We start from the raw sequence: 22253 nt of genomic DNA, 5'->3' as shown, positions 1-22253 counted from the left end.
TAATTGCCAACTCACAGGGTGTTTCTGAATGAAATTAACATTTAAATCAGTGAACTATGGATAAAAAAGACTGCCCTCCAAAATGTGAGTGGGTCTCACCCAATCAACTGAAAGCCTGAAGAGACCAAAAAGACTGGCTTCCCTATAGGCGAGGAAATATCCCAAAGACCGCTATCGAACTTTATCTGCACCACTGGCTCTCCCGAGTCTCTCACCTGACTGAATACTGCAGATTTTGTACTTCCCAACCATCATAACTGGACAAGCCAATTCCTTGTAATAAATCTCTGTCTATATACCTACACATCCTGTTGTTCTGTTTCTCTTGAGAATCCTAAGACAGAGACCTTGGCGGTCAAATTTAGGCATGTAAAATCCCCAAACACCAAGGTTTATAGTGTTACTTGTTTAATTTAAAGAGTGTTTTTTGCTTTAAAGTTGAAAGATTTCAATGGGTTCACTTCCACAGATTACTGACTAGTAATAGTAGTTGAAATTTGTGGATAACTCACATATGCTATCCCATTTAGTCCAAAATTCCTGTAAGCTAGGCATTATTATTATCATATCACAGAAAACATTTCTAAGACTGGAGCATGGGTTATGGAATCAGACCAAGTTGACCTTAGGCTAGTTATTTAACTTCCCAAAGTAGCAGTTTACGCCTCTGTAAGCAAGGAGATAAATATTATCTTCTCTTGCACTTGTGTAAGAAGTAAATATGCTATAAAACATGTAAAGCACTTTGACCAGTATCTGGCCCAATGAAAGTATTTACTATGCTGCTGTTGCTCTTATAAAACTTTTGAAACATGAAGTATCTACCAAGATAATAAGGTATGGACAAAAGATACTCTATTTCTATGTTCAGTGTGTTACATAATTCTAAGAATAACTTTTTGTCAAACCAATTTGTTTGGTGTTTCTGTGTTTTTAAAAATGTTCTATATACATCTAAATGCCTGGTCTGCAAAGCCTTCCTGCAGAAGGTGGCATATTGCTAATGTACTTGAAGATGGGGACTTGAAAGATATAAAAAGGATTTGACATCTGGCATGGCGACTCAATTAATTACTGTGTTGGATTAATTAGTGAGCCGAATCTCCCGAGCCAACACCATGAGTCTGAGCAGAGTAACATTACATCAGTTGGCGAATAAGCAATTTAAGAGAGTGCACTAATCCAAATTTGATTCAAGGTTGGGTAGGGAAGGGGTAGACTCTATATTTTATTATGAGGAATATTTATGATATCAAATACATATTATAGTACTGTCCAAATTATGAAGAGGTAACAAAACTCCAGAAGTCTTTCAATTAATTTTTAACTGCTCAAGTAGTCTAATTACATAACAAATATTTTGCCCATCAGGGAAAAAAACAGGTATATTTCTAATTTTTGCATATTTCCTCCCAGAGATTTTTATAAATTTATGATTCATGTTAAGAAATCATCAACAATTTTATCATGCTCAAATCATGTTACAGATGTTATACTGAGAAGGCAGTGTGGCAGAGTCTTTAAAAAAGGAGACTCTGGAATCAGAAGTGAGAATTTTTATTTTCTTATCTATAAAATGTGATTTATGATAGAACCAAATTCACAGGTTTTTTGGAGGATTAAATGAACTAATCTATTTCCATTTTCCAGTCATATATGTTAACCAATTTGATGTACAGTAGTAACAGCAGTAGGAATAATAATACTAGTAGTATTTAATGATATAAATTCAGAAGTAAATTTTGGAAGAGGATGTTATTTCAAAATAAAAACATTTGAAAATATATTTTAGTGAGGCAACTAAATTTTAAAATCAGGAAAAATGCTGTATTTTAACTAAATAAAATAATTTGATATTTAAACCCTAAGACAAAAGAAGAAAACTGAAGTATTAAAATTGTTTTCTAAATAATCACCCATTACCCAATTGTTGATAATCTAAAGAGTATTCATACGTTTTAAATAGTATCAAAAATTCTGAAAATTTCATCTATATAAACTCCTTTTAAAAAATTAAATATGGCATAAAATAGCTTTACAGTAATACAGAACTATTAAAACAGCAAAATGACATCAACTGTCTAAAAATCAGAAATTATTTCAATGAAAAATCAAACTTTCTCAGATAGGTTTATTTTCCATCCATCACGAATTAGCATATGGTAAAAATGTCATAAAACTACCATTCTGTATACATACAGAGAATAATAGCAAGATTAATCAAAATTAGCATGTAGTAAATATATTCTTTTAATATAGTAAACTGAAAAATGTTCATCTCGCACATCAACTATAGCTGATACAGTGTAGGTACACTTTTGAAGAAATATCATTCAAATGATTAAAGGTTGCATTGGTATCTGATACACTGTGATAAATAAGATAAATATGATATAGCTTACAACGTTTAGTAAGCAATGCTAGAAGACAAATAGAAACTCCCAGATAAAATAAGTTCAGAATAGCATTTAATTCAACCTTTGATGTTTAGGCGATCCTTCCCTTGCCTTTCTTAACATTCATTAGCTTGAGACATGGACATAGTTAATACTGCTCTCTGAAAGGAATCAATAGAACAATCTGTTAATACAACTCAACCAACTGAGGCCTGCATTTTGTGGCTATATCACAAATCTCTTTTGAAGTAGCTGCACGGGTCCACCTAGAACAAATTGCCCAGATTATTAAACATTTGGTCTGGACTATAAAGTCAGCTTGTTTGGTCCTTAAATACATGTGAAAACCCCTATTTCATCCTTTTATGGATAAATACATGAATTTATAAAGTAATAAATGTACCCCTGGGATCTCATGCACTCTTTAAAAGTTTGGTAACACAAATATTTCCTATTTATTCTAATCATTACTTTTAGTTGAACCAACAACCTCTGTCACATCCACATGGCACTGAATAAACAGAGATCCACACGTATCAATTTCTTTCATGTAATTATTTGAAGAAGGGATTTCCTTCATGCAATAAATCAAAAAAGGAATGTAATGTTGTTGAACCCAGTACATCTGTCAAAACCACTCTGGGAGTTTTTACATCCCCTTAGCATAGATAGAGTCCTTTAAAAGTCATAAGACTCTTCCTACATAAATGGCATTTAGAGAGAAGGACTTTCAGTGGAATAAATACTTATAAAATTTCTGGATTCTCTAAGGAATATTAAACATTTTTCTTCCCAAATTTCATCGCCTGTATTATCACTTATTATAAGAGAGGTTTTCAGCTGTTGTTTTTCTTTTATGCCATGTGGTAGGCAGAATAGCTCCTTGCAAAGATGTTTACATCCTGACCTCTAGAACTTGTGAACATTCCTTTGCATGGCAAAGAGAAATTAAGGAAGCAAATAGAATGGAGAGTGTTAATCAGCTGACCTTAATAAAGAGAAATTAGCTTAGATGACCCAGGTGGACAGTGTAATCCTAAGTGTCCTTAAATGTGTAAGAGGGAAGCAGAAGAGTCAGAGATGGAATGTGGACATGAGAAAGACTCCGTCAGACGCTGGTGGCTTTGAAGATGGAAGGGGGGCTATGAGGGAAGGGCCACTGGCAGCTCTCAGAAACTGGAAAAGGAAGAAAACAGATCCTCCCATAAAGCATCCGAAAAGGAGCTCAGCCCTGTAGACACCTTGCTTTTAGCCCAGTGACACCCAATTTGAATTGCTGACTTCCATAACTGCAAGATAGTAAGTTTATGTTGTTTTAAGGCACAAAGTTTGTGGTGAGTTGCTGAGGCAGGAATAGCAAAGTAATATATCCAATTAAGAAATAAAGTTTAAATGTAACCAAACTACCTACCTTTCCATTACATTTATTTATTTATTAATTATTTTGAGACGGAGTCTCGCTCTGTCACCCAGGCTGGAATGCAATGGCATTATCTCAGATCACTGCAGACTCTGCCTTCTGGGTTCAAGCGATTCTCCTGCCTCAGCCTCTTGAGTAGCTGGGACTACAGGCACCTGCTACCACGTCTGGCTAATTTTTTTGTGTGTATTTTTAGTAAAGATGGGGTTTTGCCAGGTTTGGCCAAGCTGGTCTCGAACTCCTGATCTCAAGTGACCCACCCGTCTCAGCCTCCCAAAGTGCTGGGATTATAGGCGTGAGCCACTGTGCCCGGTCTCCATTACTTTTAAAACATCTAATTAATCAATAATCCACATAATCACACCAAGAGATAGACTTTCTGTTCTCAGAACTTTTACAAAAACACTGAACAACAAAAGTTATAATGCCGATCATTCATCCCTGCTTTTAAAGGTACAAACAGTATTACCAAGGAAAAACATAGTTGTTTATTTCTTGTTCTTCATGTAAACCTGTAATGGATGACAATTTGTGTCATCTGAAAAATAAAGGCAATTTTATATATTATTAAATGTGAACAGTCTTAGTCTGGCTAAGCAGATAAAGCAATAACCTTATATATTACCTTACTAGCCACAATTTAATATGAGTAACCTGTTTCTGTATAAATTCTGTATATATTACTGTCAGACACAAACCACTTGAAAAGTATCCCAGTTTTGCCGTCCATGAAAAAGAAAAAACAAATGGTTATTTTTAGTGATTTCATCGGAAAGCAAGCAGAGATAATTTCTGAGCTATGACAAAATATTAACCATTGATGACAAAATATTAACCATCTCAGAGTATCCACATACCAAAGAATTATTATTCAAGTCCATCTTCCCAGGAAACGGCCCCCAGGTTGTTCCCACCGGAAGTTGCTGTCGACTCTGAATTTTTCGTTCCCCATCTTTCTGAAACACCTCCAGCTCTCCTGTAGACAATGAAACAGAAGTGTTCAGAATACTTCCACTTGTACTTTAACAGTAGCCACCTCCTCTTTTTGTGTGTTTGCTTTACACACATGATATTCTCAGGATTCATATAAAGAGAATTAATTACACTTGTCTGAAAAACAACTCATCCTATCCTAAGAGGAAAATAAAAGTTGTCCTTATAATTGTATTCAAATTTAGTTCAATTTCTTCCTTTCACCTTTTCACACACATCATCTGCTGAAGTCAATTCTTTTTAGTTAAGTCTTTTAGAACCAGAAACAATAACACTCCCTTAGAAAGCACTGATCTAATGACAAAACAGATAGACAAGAAACAGTAGGACAATCATTTTGCGTTAAAATTCTTGTATTTATTCAAGACTCTCGAACAACAATATCTGGAGAGTTTTTTAAGTACTTGGTAATTTTCTGAAATTACTACCAGTTTCAATAGGTAACATGGCTATGTGTACAATATATAGCAAGGCATGTTTTTCAAATAAAAAATGTTTAGACGAAGTTTTTACTTGTTTTTCTGTATTTGGTGTACTGAATAGAATTCTATTGTACCAAAAGAGTTTGAACAAAAACACTTTAGAAATAAGCAGTTTTGGAAGGTCTTCTTCCTTTCATTTACTCCAGAGTAATATTTTGGAATCTATAAAGGGAAATAGGAAGTAAAGACAGTATACACATTTGCATAAAGTAGGAATTCATTAAATGCTTGCTTAAGAAATAAACGAATGGAGTAATATACAAACAAATAAAAGAAGGCCTCAATATGTCAAAAAAAAAAAGGACAATTAGGTTAAATGTTGTTTAGGATAGGTAGAAAAAAAAAATCACAATCAGGACTTGTATCCTCTCTTTGAAATAATCAAATCTAGGATATTTATTCCCCAAAGAGTATTACCATGCCATATCACCATACTGAAATGTTTATATTTTAAAGATTTTATCTCAGTAACCTAAATTCGTTGGTTTTTAATGTTATTTCTTTTCAGCCTGATCAACAGTAGACATGAGAATGGGAAGGAATGAAATAGGAAGAAATATTAGGTTGGTCCAAAACTATGGCAAAAACCACCATTACTTTTGCATCAATTTTAATGTCAATGAAAATCCATATAGAATAGAAAGCTGAGAAAAATAGAATAGAATATATTCAGTACTTATATTTTCTTTTTCTTTTTATTTTTTATTTTTTTTTGTGAGACAGAGTTTCGCTCCTGTTGCCCAGGTTGCCTCTCATGTTCAAGAGATGCTCCTGCCTCAGCCTGCCAGGTAGCTGAGATTACAGGCAAGCACCACCAGGTCCGGCTAATTTCACATTTTTAGTAGAGATGGAGTTTCATCATGTTGGTCAGGTTGGTCTCGAACTCCTGACCTCAGGTGATCCACCCTCCTCGGCTTCCCAAAGTGCTGGAATTACAGGCGTGAGCCACCGCACCTGGCCTAGTAATTACATTTTCTAAATGCTATATGTCATGACAGGTAACATATGAAATTGTTGCCTTAATCTGGCTTTAGCTTCTCTTCAAGTTAGTAGCTATCTTTAAATACACAGATTCAATCTTGAGGTTTTTTTTAAAAGAAACACTGTCAGCCTGAGTTCAATTCTATCTCTTCTTTACTTCTCTATTTAGTGACACCTCCTTTTAATAGTTTAAATACCAGACATTATTTTTCATGTTTTCATTATTGCTTATCCTGAAAACCAAAACTAAAGTATATAACCTACAATCAGCTAAAATATTTCGGTAATGGTTAAATTGTGTCCATGGTAAAATTTAAATTTATCTATATCTGAGCAATAAAGATGCAATGTTCATAAAAATTTCATGTTCCCAGTCAAAAATTTAAATTCAAGGACAACACTTCCATTCGCCTTTCTTCTCACACTCTCTTTCTTTACCACTTGAAAAATACACTGAAAATTGAAGAACACATTACATTCAGACAAACAAACATTCTCCAACGTTTTAAATTCTGGTATATCAATAGCTAATGATGATCAGCAGTGAGGAAAATGAGCCCAGAAAGATTCAATAAATCCGAACGTCTGAAAGATATAAATAGAATACGTATAGGAAATAACACATTAATGCCTAAGTACTAGATCCTGATGCTTACTCAGTGTTCAGAAACTATGGAAAGACAATAATTTGTTTTCTGTATACAGAATAACAAATCCATGTATGAGATTTTCCTCTGAAAATGTTTTTCATCTTTGTGCAATCTTTTTGATTAATGTATTGGAATCAGAGACCCTTTATAGAAACACCCTCAGAGACAGAGCACAAAGATAACAATCTACTCTGATGTCAGAGAGGAACCAGTGGGACAACACGACTTAATATATGCATATTCACATTCTTTATTGAAATATTTAGGATAATTTTCTTATTTGAAAATAAACTGTTTAATTTCTATCGGCTAGGGGTTCTCAGTATTATTTTCAACCATACGTATTTACATTTAAAACAGTTTATTTACAATTTACCATTTAAAATAAAATACATTTCAATCTCTCAGCTAAATACAAGTTAAAAAATCTTCTTTTCTACATAAAAATATACCCAAATAATTTGCTTCTTTTTACACACTAAAAAACCAGTCGTGTCACATTTAAGTGATACCAGAGGAATCATGAGAATCTTTGAAAATCCTTTAAAAAAGTAATTCATCCTCTCTTTCTGCCACTGACATATTTCATTTGAAAAGGGTTCAGACTCAGTCAAACAGTGACCCCTTATCTATACCTGTGGATTTACAAGCAGCTCTGTCTTTTAATGGATTAAGAACTACAAACTTGGGGCAGATCATAAAGTGATATCCAAACGTCTCCAAAGTTTCTGAAGTGTCTTTGATTATCCATTAAAATTTTAAGCAGACCAAAAATACTTTTACAAGCTCTTAAAAGATGGCTACAACAGAAAGTCCAGTAACTGCTCAAATTATCAAGTCAATCTTTTCAACTTTACTAGACAAGCAAGAATACCCCCATCTCCTTTCTTGCTTGCCAACAAGTTATTTCAGGATTTAGAAAAAACCTTTCTGATGCTGAAATAGTTAAATAAAAACATTTATTCACAATAGCATTTCTAAAAACTACAAGCACAGTGCAAATAATTAGCATGTATATTCTACCAAGGTTACATAGCTTAATGATAGCAAAAGAAGTAAAACACTGTATAAAGAGAAGTTATATTTAACTTACATATTGCTTAAGAGTATGATATTTTATTTTTTCCAAAAATTAATAGGTTTCATGAAATAAAGAAAAGATTACTGCACTAAAAGTAAGAAGATTAATTTTTATACTTATTCTGTTCAATAACCAGCTGAACGGCCTCAAATAAGTTATACCTTTTCTGAGTCTTTGGTTTGTCATTGTTAAAAGAGTGGTTTGCACTCACTCACAACTCGCTAAGGTGTTTTTCAACACTGACAGTCCATGATAGCAATTTTCCTTCCCTAGATACAATATATTATGAGAATTAGAAGGGCACTGCGCTGGCGGGCCAGAGACTTAGGTCCTCAAACCATTTTATCCAAGGATAGATGTTTGACTTGAAAAGATTAGATATTCTGAAATAAGATGGAAAAGCTCCAATTCTTATTTGATTTGTTTATTTATTCCTTTATGCCTCATTCATTTGTTTATTCATTCATTTATTCTATAAACATTTATTGGGTATCTACTAAGTATCAGACAGTGTGTTAGGCCAAAGAATAAAGCAACAAACAAAACAAGCCTGAACCTGGATGAATTCCATGAAATAAAATCCATATGGCTTGGGAAGTAAAAGTCATAGAACTTAGTGATTGTTTAGATTTTAGGACTTAGGGCAGAGAGAATCCTAGAATGTTACGCAAGTATCTCACTTAGGTACATGGGCCAACGGCCATGTTCCTGTTAAGATAGAAGAACACAGAAAGAAAAACAAGAATTAAGAGTAAAATAATGAGTTATAGTTTGGTAATGTTGATATTGAAGTAGCTATAAAGAAGGCAATAGGTGACCAGGTACGGTGGCTCACGCCTGTAATCCCAACACTTCGGGAAGCCGAGACGGGTGGATCACAAGGTCAGGAGATTGAGACCATCCTGGCTAACATGGTGAAACCTGAAGTCCCAGCTACTTGGGAGGCTGAGGCAGGAGAATGGCATGAACCCAGGGGGCGGAGCTTGCAGTGAGCTGAGATCGCGCCACTGCACTCCAGCCTGGGGGACAGAGCAAGACTCCGTCTCAAAAAAAAAAAGAAGGCAATAGGTGATTTTAGGTAGGCAAGTATAGGCCTGGGGCCCAGACGCAAGGTCTTAACTAGAAGCAAGGTCTTGGCATTTATTCAGAAATTAAAAAAACACCTTGTATATGGTAATGCAAGCCATAGGATTAAAGAGTATATCATGATAAATAAGAAGACCTAGGACAGAATTCTAAAGACCTTCAAAGGCATAGTGATGAAGGAATAGGCATAGAAACTTTAGGAGAACTGGCAAGAGACATAGAAAAGAAATTGGATATAGTACCATAGACACCAAGGGGTTGATTGAGAATTTGAAGGAGAGGGGAATCAATCAAGGAATCTGAAAATTTATGCAAGTAAGAAAAGAACTGGAGGCCAGGCATGGTGGCTCATGCCTGTAATACTAGCACTTTGGGAGGCCGAGGTGATTGGATCACCAGCTTGAGACCAGCTTGGTCAACATGGTGAAACCTCCTCTGTATTAAAACTGCAAATATTAGCTGGGCGTGGTGGTGCATGTCTGCAATCCCAGCTACTCGGGAGGCTGAGGCAAAAGAACTGGTTGAATATGGGAGGCAGAGGTTGCAGTGAGCCAAGATTGTGCCACTGCACTCCAGCCTGGGTGACAGAGCAAGACTCTGTCGAAGGAAGAAAGAGGAAGGAAAGATGGAAGGAAGGAAGGGAGGGAGGGAGGGAGGGAGGGAGGGAGGGAGGGAGGGAGGAAGGAAGGAAGGAAGGAAGGAAGGAAGGAAGGAAGGAAGGAAGGAAGGAAGATTGGAAGGAAAAGGGGAAGGGGAAGGGAATAACTGGAAAGATTCCTTTGGATGAGATGGCGATCACAGGTATTTGGAGTGAAAGGAGTTTTGTTAAATGGTAGACCAGGATACATGCTGGAATGGGTTCACAATTGAATGAGAGAAGAGTAGCTGTAATAAGCCATGGGATCCTTAGTAAGTTACCTAACCCTTTGAACTTCAGTTTCTGCATGCAAAGTAGGAACTGCAATAGCTTTCTAAAACGGCTGCTGTGACGATTAACAATATGCAAAGTATCTGATAAATATTTACTACTTCACCAAAAAGAAATTGAAGAATTCTAAGAGCATGTCCATATACTTCCATCATCACATCCAACCATTCATTGATGTCTGCCTGTGGTCATATTCCCTCTTTGTCACCTTTATCCAAATCACTCCTCATATCCTGACTTATTTTCTTTTCCATTGGCTGTTGGATTCACCCTTCTTATCAGCACTTTTAAGGTTTTAATCAACTCAGATGAAGACAACCCACCAGCCTCAATTGATTCTACAGCTCCAATTCAGGTTCCAAATCTCTGCCAGGATAAACTTATTAAAACTCCACTTTCATCATGTTACCCATTTATGCAAGTTCCTTTACTAGCTACTTCTTGGCCATCCCAAACTGAACATATCTGCCTGAATTTTAATACCACCCATACCGCTCCACAATATTTGCCTAACTCTTGTGTTCTACTGCTCTCCCAAATGTGTTCTTCCCTCCAGTCAAAAGAGCCTTCTTCCCCATCCACTCCTCCTCATCTCCAGTTTAGCTCCCCCATAACTTTCTGAGAATGGTTCCTGCTATCTGGCAGACACACCCTATTCCTGCCTGCCTTAACAGACCCTTTTAATGTTGCAAGGTCAAGCCCAAAGCTATTCTCCTTCATGCAGCTTCTCTGAATTCTAGAGAAAACCGAAATTTTCTTCCCTAATACTCCCATTGCATTTATAGTCCAATATCACACAGTTTTGCATTAAATTATCCCCTAGTAGGTTTCTCCTTGATAATGTATTTCACCTCAACAGAAACATAAACATTTTAATCTACAAATTTCTTTAAAAATTCTTTTATTCCCTGGTAATTAATAGAGTTTGTGACAGATGATATTTGAAAAATATAAATGGAACACAATTGATGGGATGAAAATTTTGATGATACGATGTATCTCAATTTCAGTATAGTTGAAGTTGATTTTTGGAGACAAAAGAGAGTTGTCTTAATATGTATCTGCTCTTTGTATTACAACAAGCATCCATTTCACTTGTTCAACCTTCTATGTAATACGTTCACATACATTACCTCATCTGTAGAATAGGGAGCGGGATGAAAAAATAAAAAATGTTCTTCTCTGCCCAGTTCATATTTTTGCAGCTATTCTTCAAAAAGAAGCCTGATTTTTTAACATGCTGGGTAAGTTCACAGAAAATATTTGAGACATATAGGACGGACTAATCAATTTTGGTAAAAGATAATATTGTTAGTGCTCAGGGCTGTTTCTCTTATCTTCTTGATAATGCATACTTTTAAAAGTCTGTGATTACTCAAAGACTTATGATAGCTTCACTTAAAAAAAAAAGGCCCTAAGTCAGAAATCACTACCAAACATCCCACAGCTTTTTAAAAATATCAACCCACTTTTTGGCCTAAATAAAAGAAATTCACTGGTGGAGAGAAATACTTAAAATCACCAGAGATGCCCTCAAATACTTTTACTTTGAAAGTGCTACCAAGACATTGTATTTTTTTAATATGGTCTTTTTGATGCCTCTTTAGAAAGCAAAGGATATGAACATAGTAACACACCAAAGGGGAACAGACAGATGTGAGTCTTTTAGAATAGTTATCAGCAATCATGCTTCACCTGAATTCAGCATTAAGTTGATGATATAAACATATAAGGTATTTACAGAACATCCCTTAACTCAAGGCTCAGATTTCATAGGACATAGTTGCAAGTAAATGAGACGACAGAAGATCATATTGCATTAGCTGAAAGTACAATTCTGGTTGGTTTGAACTTGGTTTTAAATATATAACCAAATTTTAAAGCAGATCACATGAATTAGCTCATAATATTTATCAGACCATACTATAGCAGAAGGCTATAGTGTCAGAACCCATATTTATATTTTCTTCATGGCTGGAAGACATTATACATCATGGTATCAAACATGGACAGCCCCGAAGTCATGCTGAGTTCAAAAAGCACTCAAAGATTCTAAAAATCTCCAAACATTTTCAAAGTCAGCCAAGGTGGCTGAAGTATGGCAGAGCTCTTGCTATTTTATGGTTTAACCATTTGACAGCTGCCTGCTACACACATAAGAGGGTTAGATAATTTCACTGCTGATTATCTTCACAGCCAAACTGCAGTCTTGCCACTGTGTGTTTCCTCAGGCGTTAATAACCACGTTTCATCTGCATTTTGAGACAAATAGCACCATTTATATTATGCTATATTGATCCATTTTTAAGCATGGTTTGGCTCAGGAAATGATTGTTCTTGGTTGGTGACTACAAATTGCCTTATAGAGATACTTTTTCTAATTTTCCTTCTCCATGTTTGAGTCATACAGTCACAACACACACTAAACTACAGTTTTGTACATAAACTTGAAATACGATGTTCCCTATTCAAGTACTCCAGTCAAACCCTGATAAATCAGGCTGGCCATGCAGTGATCTTATCCCTTCTGACTCTTTAATAAATCGAACCTTGTAAGTTTCTACTGTTGGAAGTTGTCACTAAATGAAATTGTGACCTTATCCGGCGCATGAACTTATCCTGATGACAACTACATTTATTGTGTGGATAAGAAAGGAAAAAAAGAAAAAGGGAATAAAGAAAAAATGAGATATTTGATAATTCTGATCTTAGCCATATGTAACTCTAACAGATGGGATCTTTTTGATGTTCCATTAATGATTTGCCAAAGATGAGTCTCTCCTTAGAGAAAAATGCTCACCCTAGGTAAGTGCTGGGGGCACTGCAGATGGTATTGAAAGAGCATGAGGAGGTACTGGGTGACAGCAGCGAATCAGAAGCTATTAGTCCAACACAAAGAGCACTGAATTAGCTTGTAATTGCACTGGAAAAGATAACATAATGGTGGTGGCAAAATAGAAACATTCCCTTTTCATGCAACAAATTCAGTACCTAAAAACTCTAACACAACACACTGGAATGGTCTAAAACCTACAGTAAAATTACTGTATTTCTCAAAAATGCAAAATGCTCTCTTTGGCTATAGTTTCTAAAAAGTCATAGAAATCAATGTGTGCAGCATCATATAAGAAGCAAATTTACATTTGTATGCTACCAAACATTGACATATATTACAAACTCAGGAACCTTTCACCTTATTATTCTGGTTGGTCTTAAGGATTCATTCTGAGACAGGTTATTCTTTCTATCTTAAGGCCCACTGAAACTTTCCAATTGTCATTTTCATTATAGAGAAATAGAGGAGATGAAATATGTGGGTAGGTAGTAATATTATTGGTAATGAAACAGAAAATTCTAAGCGTTTTTAAAAACAACACCATGGGCCGGGTACGATGGCTCACGTCTGTAATCCCAGCAATTTGGGAGGCCAAGGAGGGTGGATTGCTTGAGCTCAGGAGTCCGAGACTAGCCCCGGCAACATGGCAAAACCCTGTCTTTACAAAAAAAAAATAGAAAAATTAGCCAGGTTGGGGGCATGAGCCTGTAGTCCCAACTACTCAGGAGGCTAAAGAGGGAGGATTGTTTGAGCCCTGGGAGGTCAAGAACTACAGGTGTGTCACTGCACTCCAGCCTGGGTGACAGAGTCAGATCCATTTTGGCTTCATCCCTGGGATGCAAGGCTGGTTCAACATAGCAAATCAATAAATGTAATCCAACATATAAACAGAACCAAAGACAAACACCACATGATTATTTCAATAGATGCAGAAAAGGCCTTTGACAAAATTCAACAGCCCTTCAGGCTAAAAACTCTCAATAAACTAGGTATTGATGGGACATATCTCAAAATAATAAGAGCTATTTATGACAAACCCACAGACAATATCATACTGAATGGGCAAAAACTGGAAGCATTCCCTTTGAAAAGTAGCATAAGACAGGGATGCCCTCTCTCACCACTCCTGTTCAACATAGTGTTGGAAGTTCTCGCCAGGGCCATCAGGCAAGAGAAAGAAATAAAAGGTATTCAATTAGCAAAAGAGGAAGTCAAATTGTCCCTCTTCGCAGATGACATGATTGTATATTTAGAAAACCCCATCGTCTCAGCCCAAAATCTCCTTAAGCTGATAAGCAACTTCAGCAAAGTCTCAGGATACAAAATCGATGTGCAAAAATCACAAGCATTCCTATATACCAATAACAGACAGAGAGCCAAATCATGAGTGAACTCCCATTCATGATTGCTTCAAAGAGAATAAAATATCTAGGAATCCAACTTACAAAGGATGGAAAGGACCTCTTCAAGGAGAACTACAAACCACTGCTCAGGGAAATAAAAGAGGACACAAACAATGGAATAACATTCCATGCTCAAGGATAGGAAGAATCAATATTGTGAAAATGGCCATACTGGCCAAGGTAATTTTTACACTGAATGCCATCCCCATCAAGCTACCAATGACTTTCTTCACAGAATGGGAAAAAACTACTTTAAAGTTCATATGGAACCAAAAAAGAGCCTGCATTGCCAATACAATCCTAAGCCAAAAGAACAAAGCTGGAGGCATCACACTACCTGACTTCAAATTATGCTACAAGTCTACAGTAACCAAAACAGCATGGTACTGGTACCAAAACAGAGATATAGACAAATTGAACAGAATAGAGCCCTTGGAAATAATACCACACATCTACAGCCATCTGATATTTGACAAACCTGACAAAAACAAGAAATGGGGAAAGGATTCCTTATTCAATAAATGGTGCTGGGAAAACTGGCTAGCCATACGTAGAAAGCTGAAACTGGATCCTTTCCTTACACCTTATACAAAAATCAATTCAAGATGGATTAGAGACTTAAATGTTAGACCTAAAACCATAAAAACCCTAGAAGAAAATCTAGGCAACACCATTCAGGACATAGGCGTGGGCAAGGACTTCATGTCTAAAACATCAAAAGCAATGGCAACAAAAGCCAGAATTGATAAATGGGATCTAATTAAACTAAAGAGCTTCTGCACAGCAAAAGAAACTACCATCAGAGTGAACAGGCAACCTACAGAATGGGAGAATATTTTTACAATCTACCCATCTGACAAAGGGCTAATATCCAGAATCTACAAAAAACTCAAACAAATTTACAAAAAAAAAAAATCAAACAACCCCATCAAAAAGTGGGTAAAGGATATTAACAGACACTTCTCAAAAGAAGACATTTATGCAGCCAACAGACACATGAAAAAATGCTCATCATCACTGGCCATCAGAGAAATGCAAATCAAAACCACAATGAGATACCATCTCACACCAGTTAGAATGGCGATCATTCAAAAGTCAGGAAACAACAGGTGCTGGAGAGGATGTGGAGAAACAGGAACACTTTTACACTGGTGGTGGGACTGTAAACTAGTTCAACCATTGTGGAAAACAGTGTGGCAATTCCTCAAGGATCTAGAACTAGAAATACCATTACTGGGCATATACCCAAAGGATTATAAATCATGCTGCCATAAAGACACATGCACACGTATGTTTATTGTGGCACTATTCACAACAGCAAAGACTTGGAACAGACCCAAATGTCTATCAATGATAGACTGGATTAAGAAAATGCGGCACATATACACCATGGAATACTATGCAGCCATAAAAAAGGATGAGTTCATGTCCTTTGTAGGGACATGGATGAAGCTGGAAACCATCATTCTGAGCAAACTATCGCAAGGACAGAAAACCAAACACTGCATGTTCTCACTCATAGGTGGGAATTGAACAATGAGAACACATGGACACAGGGTGGGGAACATCACACACTGGGGCCTCCCAGGGGGTGGGGGAAGGGGGTAGGGATAGCATTAGGAGATATACCTAATGTAAATGACGAGTTAATGGGTACAGCACACCAACATGGCACATGTATACATATGTAACAAACCTGCACATTGTGCACATGTACCCTAGAACTTAAAGTAAAATAATAAGAAAAAGTAAAAAATAAAAATAAATTAAAAACCCTGAAAAAACCACCATGAAATACTAGAAAACCTTCACTTATATCGTTGCATACAAAATAAGCTTTATATTCAGAGGCCGTGTTCAAGGTTGGGAGAAAGAAATTGCCATATTTTGCCCTTTGCTCTGTAGTCTATTTATATGAACAAAGAAACAGCTCATCCCAGGTGTCTGAAAATATTCACCTGAACTGTGACTAGCTCTTGGAAATGTTCGGAAAAGTCATTAGAAGGTGTAGCTGTGGTCGTTGGAGGCTTTTCAGCTGCTGGAAGTTGAGTGGGAGGGAGCAGGTCACCACTCTTTGGCTCAAGAAACCTGGCACAGTGTGCTTCTTTGCTGCCAGAAACCCTCCCTGACCTTCTAGACAACATTCCGTGTCACAGCTGACCTGATACCACTTCCTGATCCAAATGTGAAGAAACAGAGGGAGGTTATGTTTTGGGAGCTCCGGTTAGGGGGGAATCATCTTGGAAGAGGACTTGGCTAGCAGGCACAGGAAACAGCAGTAGGATGTGCAGCAGCTAAAAGTCAGTCTACCAGCAGGAGGGCCACAGAAAGGTCAGTCCACGAAGAGTACAGGTCAGAGAAGGTGTGTTTTTCTCCAGGAGGAAAAACTCCAAAGAAGAAACAGGATAAAAATCAACTATTGATCTTGTCCGATGACAAGCTAGGAAGAAATAATTTTTAAAGAATACAGTATAGAACATCAATAGAACTCATTGATATTTATGGCTCTAAATTTAGTCAATCAACGTCATTTATTTATTTATTTAGTCAACATATAGTCTGTTAAAACTTCCTGCTTTTCATAGGCTGCAGTCATTAATTTAGAAGAAGATAATTCACTCATAAGAGAACTTATCACAAGTTATTGCTGATATTTAACAATCACATATACTTGTTTGTTTGTAGATGTGCTAGATCCTGTGTTAGCTTGATATCTATAACAAACCAAGATATGGTCATGTATTGTAACATGATGAGATGGTATAGTTGGAGATGAAAGGAAATATACTGATAAGCTTTGACAGGTAAATATTGTTAGACTTCAGTTGTGATTAGAATGAGTTTTGCCTGGAAGTAAAGATCTTCAGGAGGCTCCAGTTGGGACTTAAGAGGTGATTTTTTAGGTAACAATATTATAAAACCAAAGGATGGCACAATGATTTGACAGATGAATAAATCACAAGGGAAAAATAAAAGCATTACTTTGAAAGCTTTCAGTCTAACCCAGGGAGCTAATAGTACACTGTGAGGTAGTCTCTAGAACTAATAGAAATGTTCAGAAGACTGGTCTGAAGTAGAATTCCATTACAGATTTTTAAATTTTTATTCAGAGAACAAGTATAACAAGTATCATGTGTCTTTAAAAAGAGTTTGTTAAAAAATAGAGTGGAAAACAGAACCATAAAGAAATAAAAATGTAACATATAAACAATGAATATAGACCCTAGGATACTTGAGTTCATGGCTAATACTACTGCCAGCGCACCTCATATAATATCTAAATATGTTATGAAACTGTGATGCGGATCCCAAAATTTAGGAGAATAAGTCCTATGCAGTACTAAACATTAAAGTGTTAACTGTGTCATGCACTAAATTCTCTTACAGGTGGCATCTTCAATAAACATACTATGCATTTATTTAGTTTGAAAATGCCTTAGTCGATAGAAAGATCTAACTTATAGGCTATAATTTGGCACAAAGTTGCTGATTTCTACAGTTTGAACTTACATTGTTGAAAATATTATTGATTTCAGAAAATAATTCCAAAAGTATCATTTCTAAAGCTGAAGAACGCTGCAGCCATTTCCTGGTCATTCCGGAGTGTCTGACTAACAATCGCATTTCTTCACAGTTGCATATATTCTTACGTTACACATAACTGATGAGAAGAAAAGCAGACTCCTTGACACTCTGTGTTTTGAGTGCAGTACATACTCAGTCTTGCTGTGTTCTGAAGGCTTCAGCTGTGTGGTGTATTTCTTGAAGTACCCATCATGAGTGTTTTGTTTCAACCCAGCTATCCTTTGAAGTCTATCTGCCATTCTCCAGTGAACACTTCCCTAATTCACACAGCCTCTCCTTTGTCAGAAGTTCAGAGGTGATTGCTCCTGTTGAATTCCCAAAGTATGTGATTTTTAACTCTAATACATTTCATCACTTTCGTCCTTATAAGAGTGATTTGTATGTATTTTCTGTCTCCCTACATGCAACTTTCTAGATATCTCTACAATGCTTTGTACCTGGTAGGGCTATAGAAAGTAAAAAGAGTAGGTATAATTTTTTTCATCATATTGATTGGGCTAGGGCTCAAAGCTAAAATGACTGATTTAAGTTACAAAATTAGTAGTGATATCAGGACTCCAATTCTGGTTTTCTGACCCTTTCATATTTTATCAGACTGCCTCTTTCAAAAAAATGTAACAACTTAACTAGGTGGAAGGATTGACCTCAAACCCAGTATCATATCAGCATCCATTAGAGTGGATTCATTTATAAGATTAGCTGCCAGTCAATTTGGAAAGCAGAATGTGAGTGCCTGAAGGACGGGGCCACAGGGTGAGTTTTGAAGGAGGTAAGGTGGTAGGAAAGATCAAACAAACAAAACACTGTGTAAGCATCACAGGGCTCAGGGTGGCAAGCTTACGATGTGAGTGTCGGAGTTCACAAAACATTTTACATTTCTGTCCCAAAAATTTCAGAAAGAAGAAAGCTATAAGATTCATTGATTTAAGACAATGGAGTCCCCTCTCTCCATGTTAGAATCAGACTTTTAATGTTGTATTTTAGTATATTTAATAACTAAATATTTTCTCTGAAGAATAAGCACTAACTGACATTATATTATGCCATTACTAGCATAAGATATGATACATTTAGGCTGGGTGCAATGGCTCATGTCTATAATCCCAGCACTTTGGGAGGCCAAGGCAGGAGAATTGTGTGAGCCCAGGAGTTTGAGACCAGCATGGTCACATAGCAAGACCGTATCTCTACAAAAAAAAAATAATAATAATAATACAAAAAATTAGCCAGACGTGGTGGCTTGTGCCTGTGGTCCCTGCTACTCAGGAAGTTGAGACTGGGGGATTGCTTAAGCCCAGGAGTTGGAGGCTACAGTGAACGGTGACTGTGCCACTGCCCTTCAGTCTGGAAAACAGAGTGAGCCCCTGTCTCAATTAAAGAACAAAAAAGAAGAAAGAGATAGAGGAAGGAAGAAGGAAGGAAGGAAGGGAGCGAGGGAGGGAGGGAGGGAGGGAGAGAAGGAGGGAGGGAGGGAGGGAGGGAGGGAAGATTTGTGAGCTTTGCTTCCCAAGAATACCAAGTGTAAAGGACACCAAAACCATTCCCCATCTTTTCATTTGCATTGATAGCATTTTCTCCAGAAATGACCTGATGCAAAAATGTACGTAGCTATTGCAAACTAGAAAATCTCATGCCCTCACTGTCTTCAACTTGTAAAATATGTCTATATCACACATTCAGCATGCCCAGTAAATTAACTATAAATGTGTTCCATATATATGTTATTCTTCTTCTCTGTCTTCTCCTCTCCTTTCTCTCACTTTCCTTGGATCTTTCCCTTTCCAACATGAATATGGAGTATAGAGATGGCAGATTTTGAAGAAGTAAAGGAGGAGGAAAGGAAGGCAGGCAGGCTGATATTATCACTCATGAGCGTAGTTTCTTGCTGTGGAGTGGTCCTAACAGAGAATCCTTACATATGCTTATTTGGGGTGTGATCAATGGACCTACAATAGCCCACCATGTATCAGACTTCTGAAGGCAGTATTATTCCCAGAACTATTTTGTTCATAAAATCATATCCAGCTGAACTTTACTTAAATACATATTTACTTATTCAAAATTATTTGTTAAACACTTACAATACCAGTCACAGTGCTGAATACTGAAGATGTAAAATGAATCTAATGTGGACTTTTTCCTTATGTGACTTATTCTAATAGTGGTGAGATAATCATGACTCAACATAACAAGTGTTTGCTGAAGGTATAAGATAAAATTTTACCAGTAAGGAAAAAAATCTCCTAAGGCAACCTGGGGAAATCAGGAATGGCATCTCAGAGGGAGGACTGGCAAAGGACTAAAGCAACATACAGCAACTCTTCAACATGGCACAAGTATACATATGTAACAAACCTGCATGTTATGCACATGTACCCTACAACTTAAAGTATAATAATAATAAATAAATTAAAAAAATAAATAAATAAATAAATAAATAAATTAAAAAAAAAAAAAGAAAAAAAAAAAAAAAAAAAAGAAATCAGAAAGAATGTCTTCAAAAAATTGAACAAATAGAATGTTAAGCATTTTAACACATTTGTTATGTTAAAATAAAATTGTTTGTAAGGCAGAGGCTTAATGAATGAGAGAACATTGCCTTGAGATAAAATCACTGCCAAATTGGATGAAACAAATGGCTAGAATTTGTTGTTAAAAAAACAGTTTTAAGAGCACGAAATCATAACCGATGGTAAGAGTTTCTGTTGTTCAATATTGTAAATATGTTAATTTTGGACAAAATATTCTAAAAATTATTGGAAAATGACTTTTAAATTGCTTTCAACTTATATTATACTACTCTTATAAAATATTTTTCTTATTAGAAAAACTTACTTTGCTCTTTTGTGATAATTTCACACGAACTCCTGAAATTCGTATACAGATCCTGAAAGTTATCGCCTCCAGCACTAAAGGTCAGAGAGGTGAGTACATTTATCATGTCCTCTCAGCATACAGTGCCTAACACTCAGAGTTTCTTTTCATCACTTATTCCTATGACCTACTTGGTGAAGTTCTGAATGAATACATTCACAAGTTATGCTGTGATGCCTGAAAGCAGAATCAGACCCCCAGAAACCACCACAATTATACAAATTAGCTACATGATGCAAGAAGTCAACTGCTTCTCTTTAAAAACAAACAAAAAACTTCAAATTGTTAAAATCATTTTTGTTTCATGACTATATATCAGAATACTTACATGGCCAAAAAGTTATTAAATCTAAAAGATATTTGTAAAACTCCACCATGCAAATGGTAGATGTTGCTTACAAACACCAAACACTTTAATAAATAATATCAGAAGATAGAAATTGTTTGAAAGTATGGATATCTGTCAAAACATCTTTTTGTTTCTAAAGAAGATAGGCATAAATGTAAAGATGACTTACCAAAATATTTTAATAAATCACTTACATCTGATTTCCTCTGTACATCCACCGACTCAAGTAAAACCACAAATTTAAAGCATAGCATTTTTTAAACCCACTCTGACTTCTATTTTTTTTTTTTTTGAGATGGAGTTTCACTCTCGTCACCCAGGCTGGAGTGCAGTGGTGTGATCTCAGCCCACTGCAACCTCTGCCTCCCAGGTTCAAACGAGTCTCCTGTCTCAGCCTCCTGAGTATCTGGGATTACAGGCGCCCACCACCATGCTTGGCTATTTTCATATTTTTCATAGAGACAGGGTTTCACCATGTTAGCCAGGCTGGTCTCAATCTCCTGACCTCAGGTGATCCACCCTCCTTGGCCTCCCAAAGTGCTGGGATTACAGGTGTGAGCCACCATGCCGGGCCTCTGATTTATTTATATTATTCATCTTAAACATCAGTTATCCAGGATAGAGTTAAAGTAGAATATGTATAGCAAGAGTAGAGTTAAGGGAGAATAGGTGTAGCAATATGGAAATCATTACGAACAATTCTTAGAGTCAAAATAATGACTTGCCATTGCAAAGAACACAGGCTTGAGCACTTTACTTTCAATTTATAGTAATAATCTATAATATTTTCTCCTTCACCAAATACATGAATGTCCTAATTTTTTGTATTTTCTGATATGATGAATCTGACCCCCTCCCCCAAAAAAGAGAAACTGTGATACTTTTATTCTGAAAAAGAATTGCACATGTAGATAAGGAGAAAATATGTGAGATATTATTAAAGTAAATTTTATAGATTCTTAACATTGATTTCATAAATCATTAAAAGTGGGAATTATATACTCCTGGGATTCAATAATTCAGACCATATTAGAAAAAACTTCGCTAACCGTCTTGAGCACTACTAGTTTATATTCACTCTGGATCCTTCGACTGGTTGCTACTTGCCATGGAATCAATTTAATTTCCTAACTGATCCTCCTAAGTTTGTCATGAACATGAGAACATATAGATAAAAGACTCAGTATTA

The 22253-nt window shown here is 36.2% G+C and overlaps 1 protein-coding gene across 5 annotated transcripts in view; it reads right to left on the bottom strand.

Moving 5' to 3' along the window:
- The window catches only part of ZFPM2 (zinc finger protein, FOG family member 2), a 501246-nt gene that overhangs the window by 252024 nt on the left and 226969 nt on the right, over positions 1-22253 (bottom strand). For all 5 annotated transcript variants that reach the window (XM_017962214.3, XM_017962215.3, XM_017962213.3 and 2 more), the window contains one exon: positions 4674-4792. In XM_017962214.3, the coding sequence (XP_017817703.1) occupies positions 4674-4792 (119 nt within the window). The remainder of the gene's footprint in view (positions 1-4673; positions 4793-22253) is intronic.

Source organism: Papio anubis, chromosome 8 (genome assembly GCF_008728515.1).
Source record: "Papio anubis isolate 15944 chromosome 8, Panubis1.0, whole genome shotgun sequence".
NCBI classification, from domain to species: Eukaryota; Metazoa; Chordata; class Mammalia; order Primates; family Cercopithecidae; genus Papio; species Papio anubis.
Note: the sequence above shows the minus strand (reverse complement) of the source record. Positions and strands in the feature narration are given on the sequence as shown.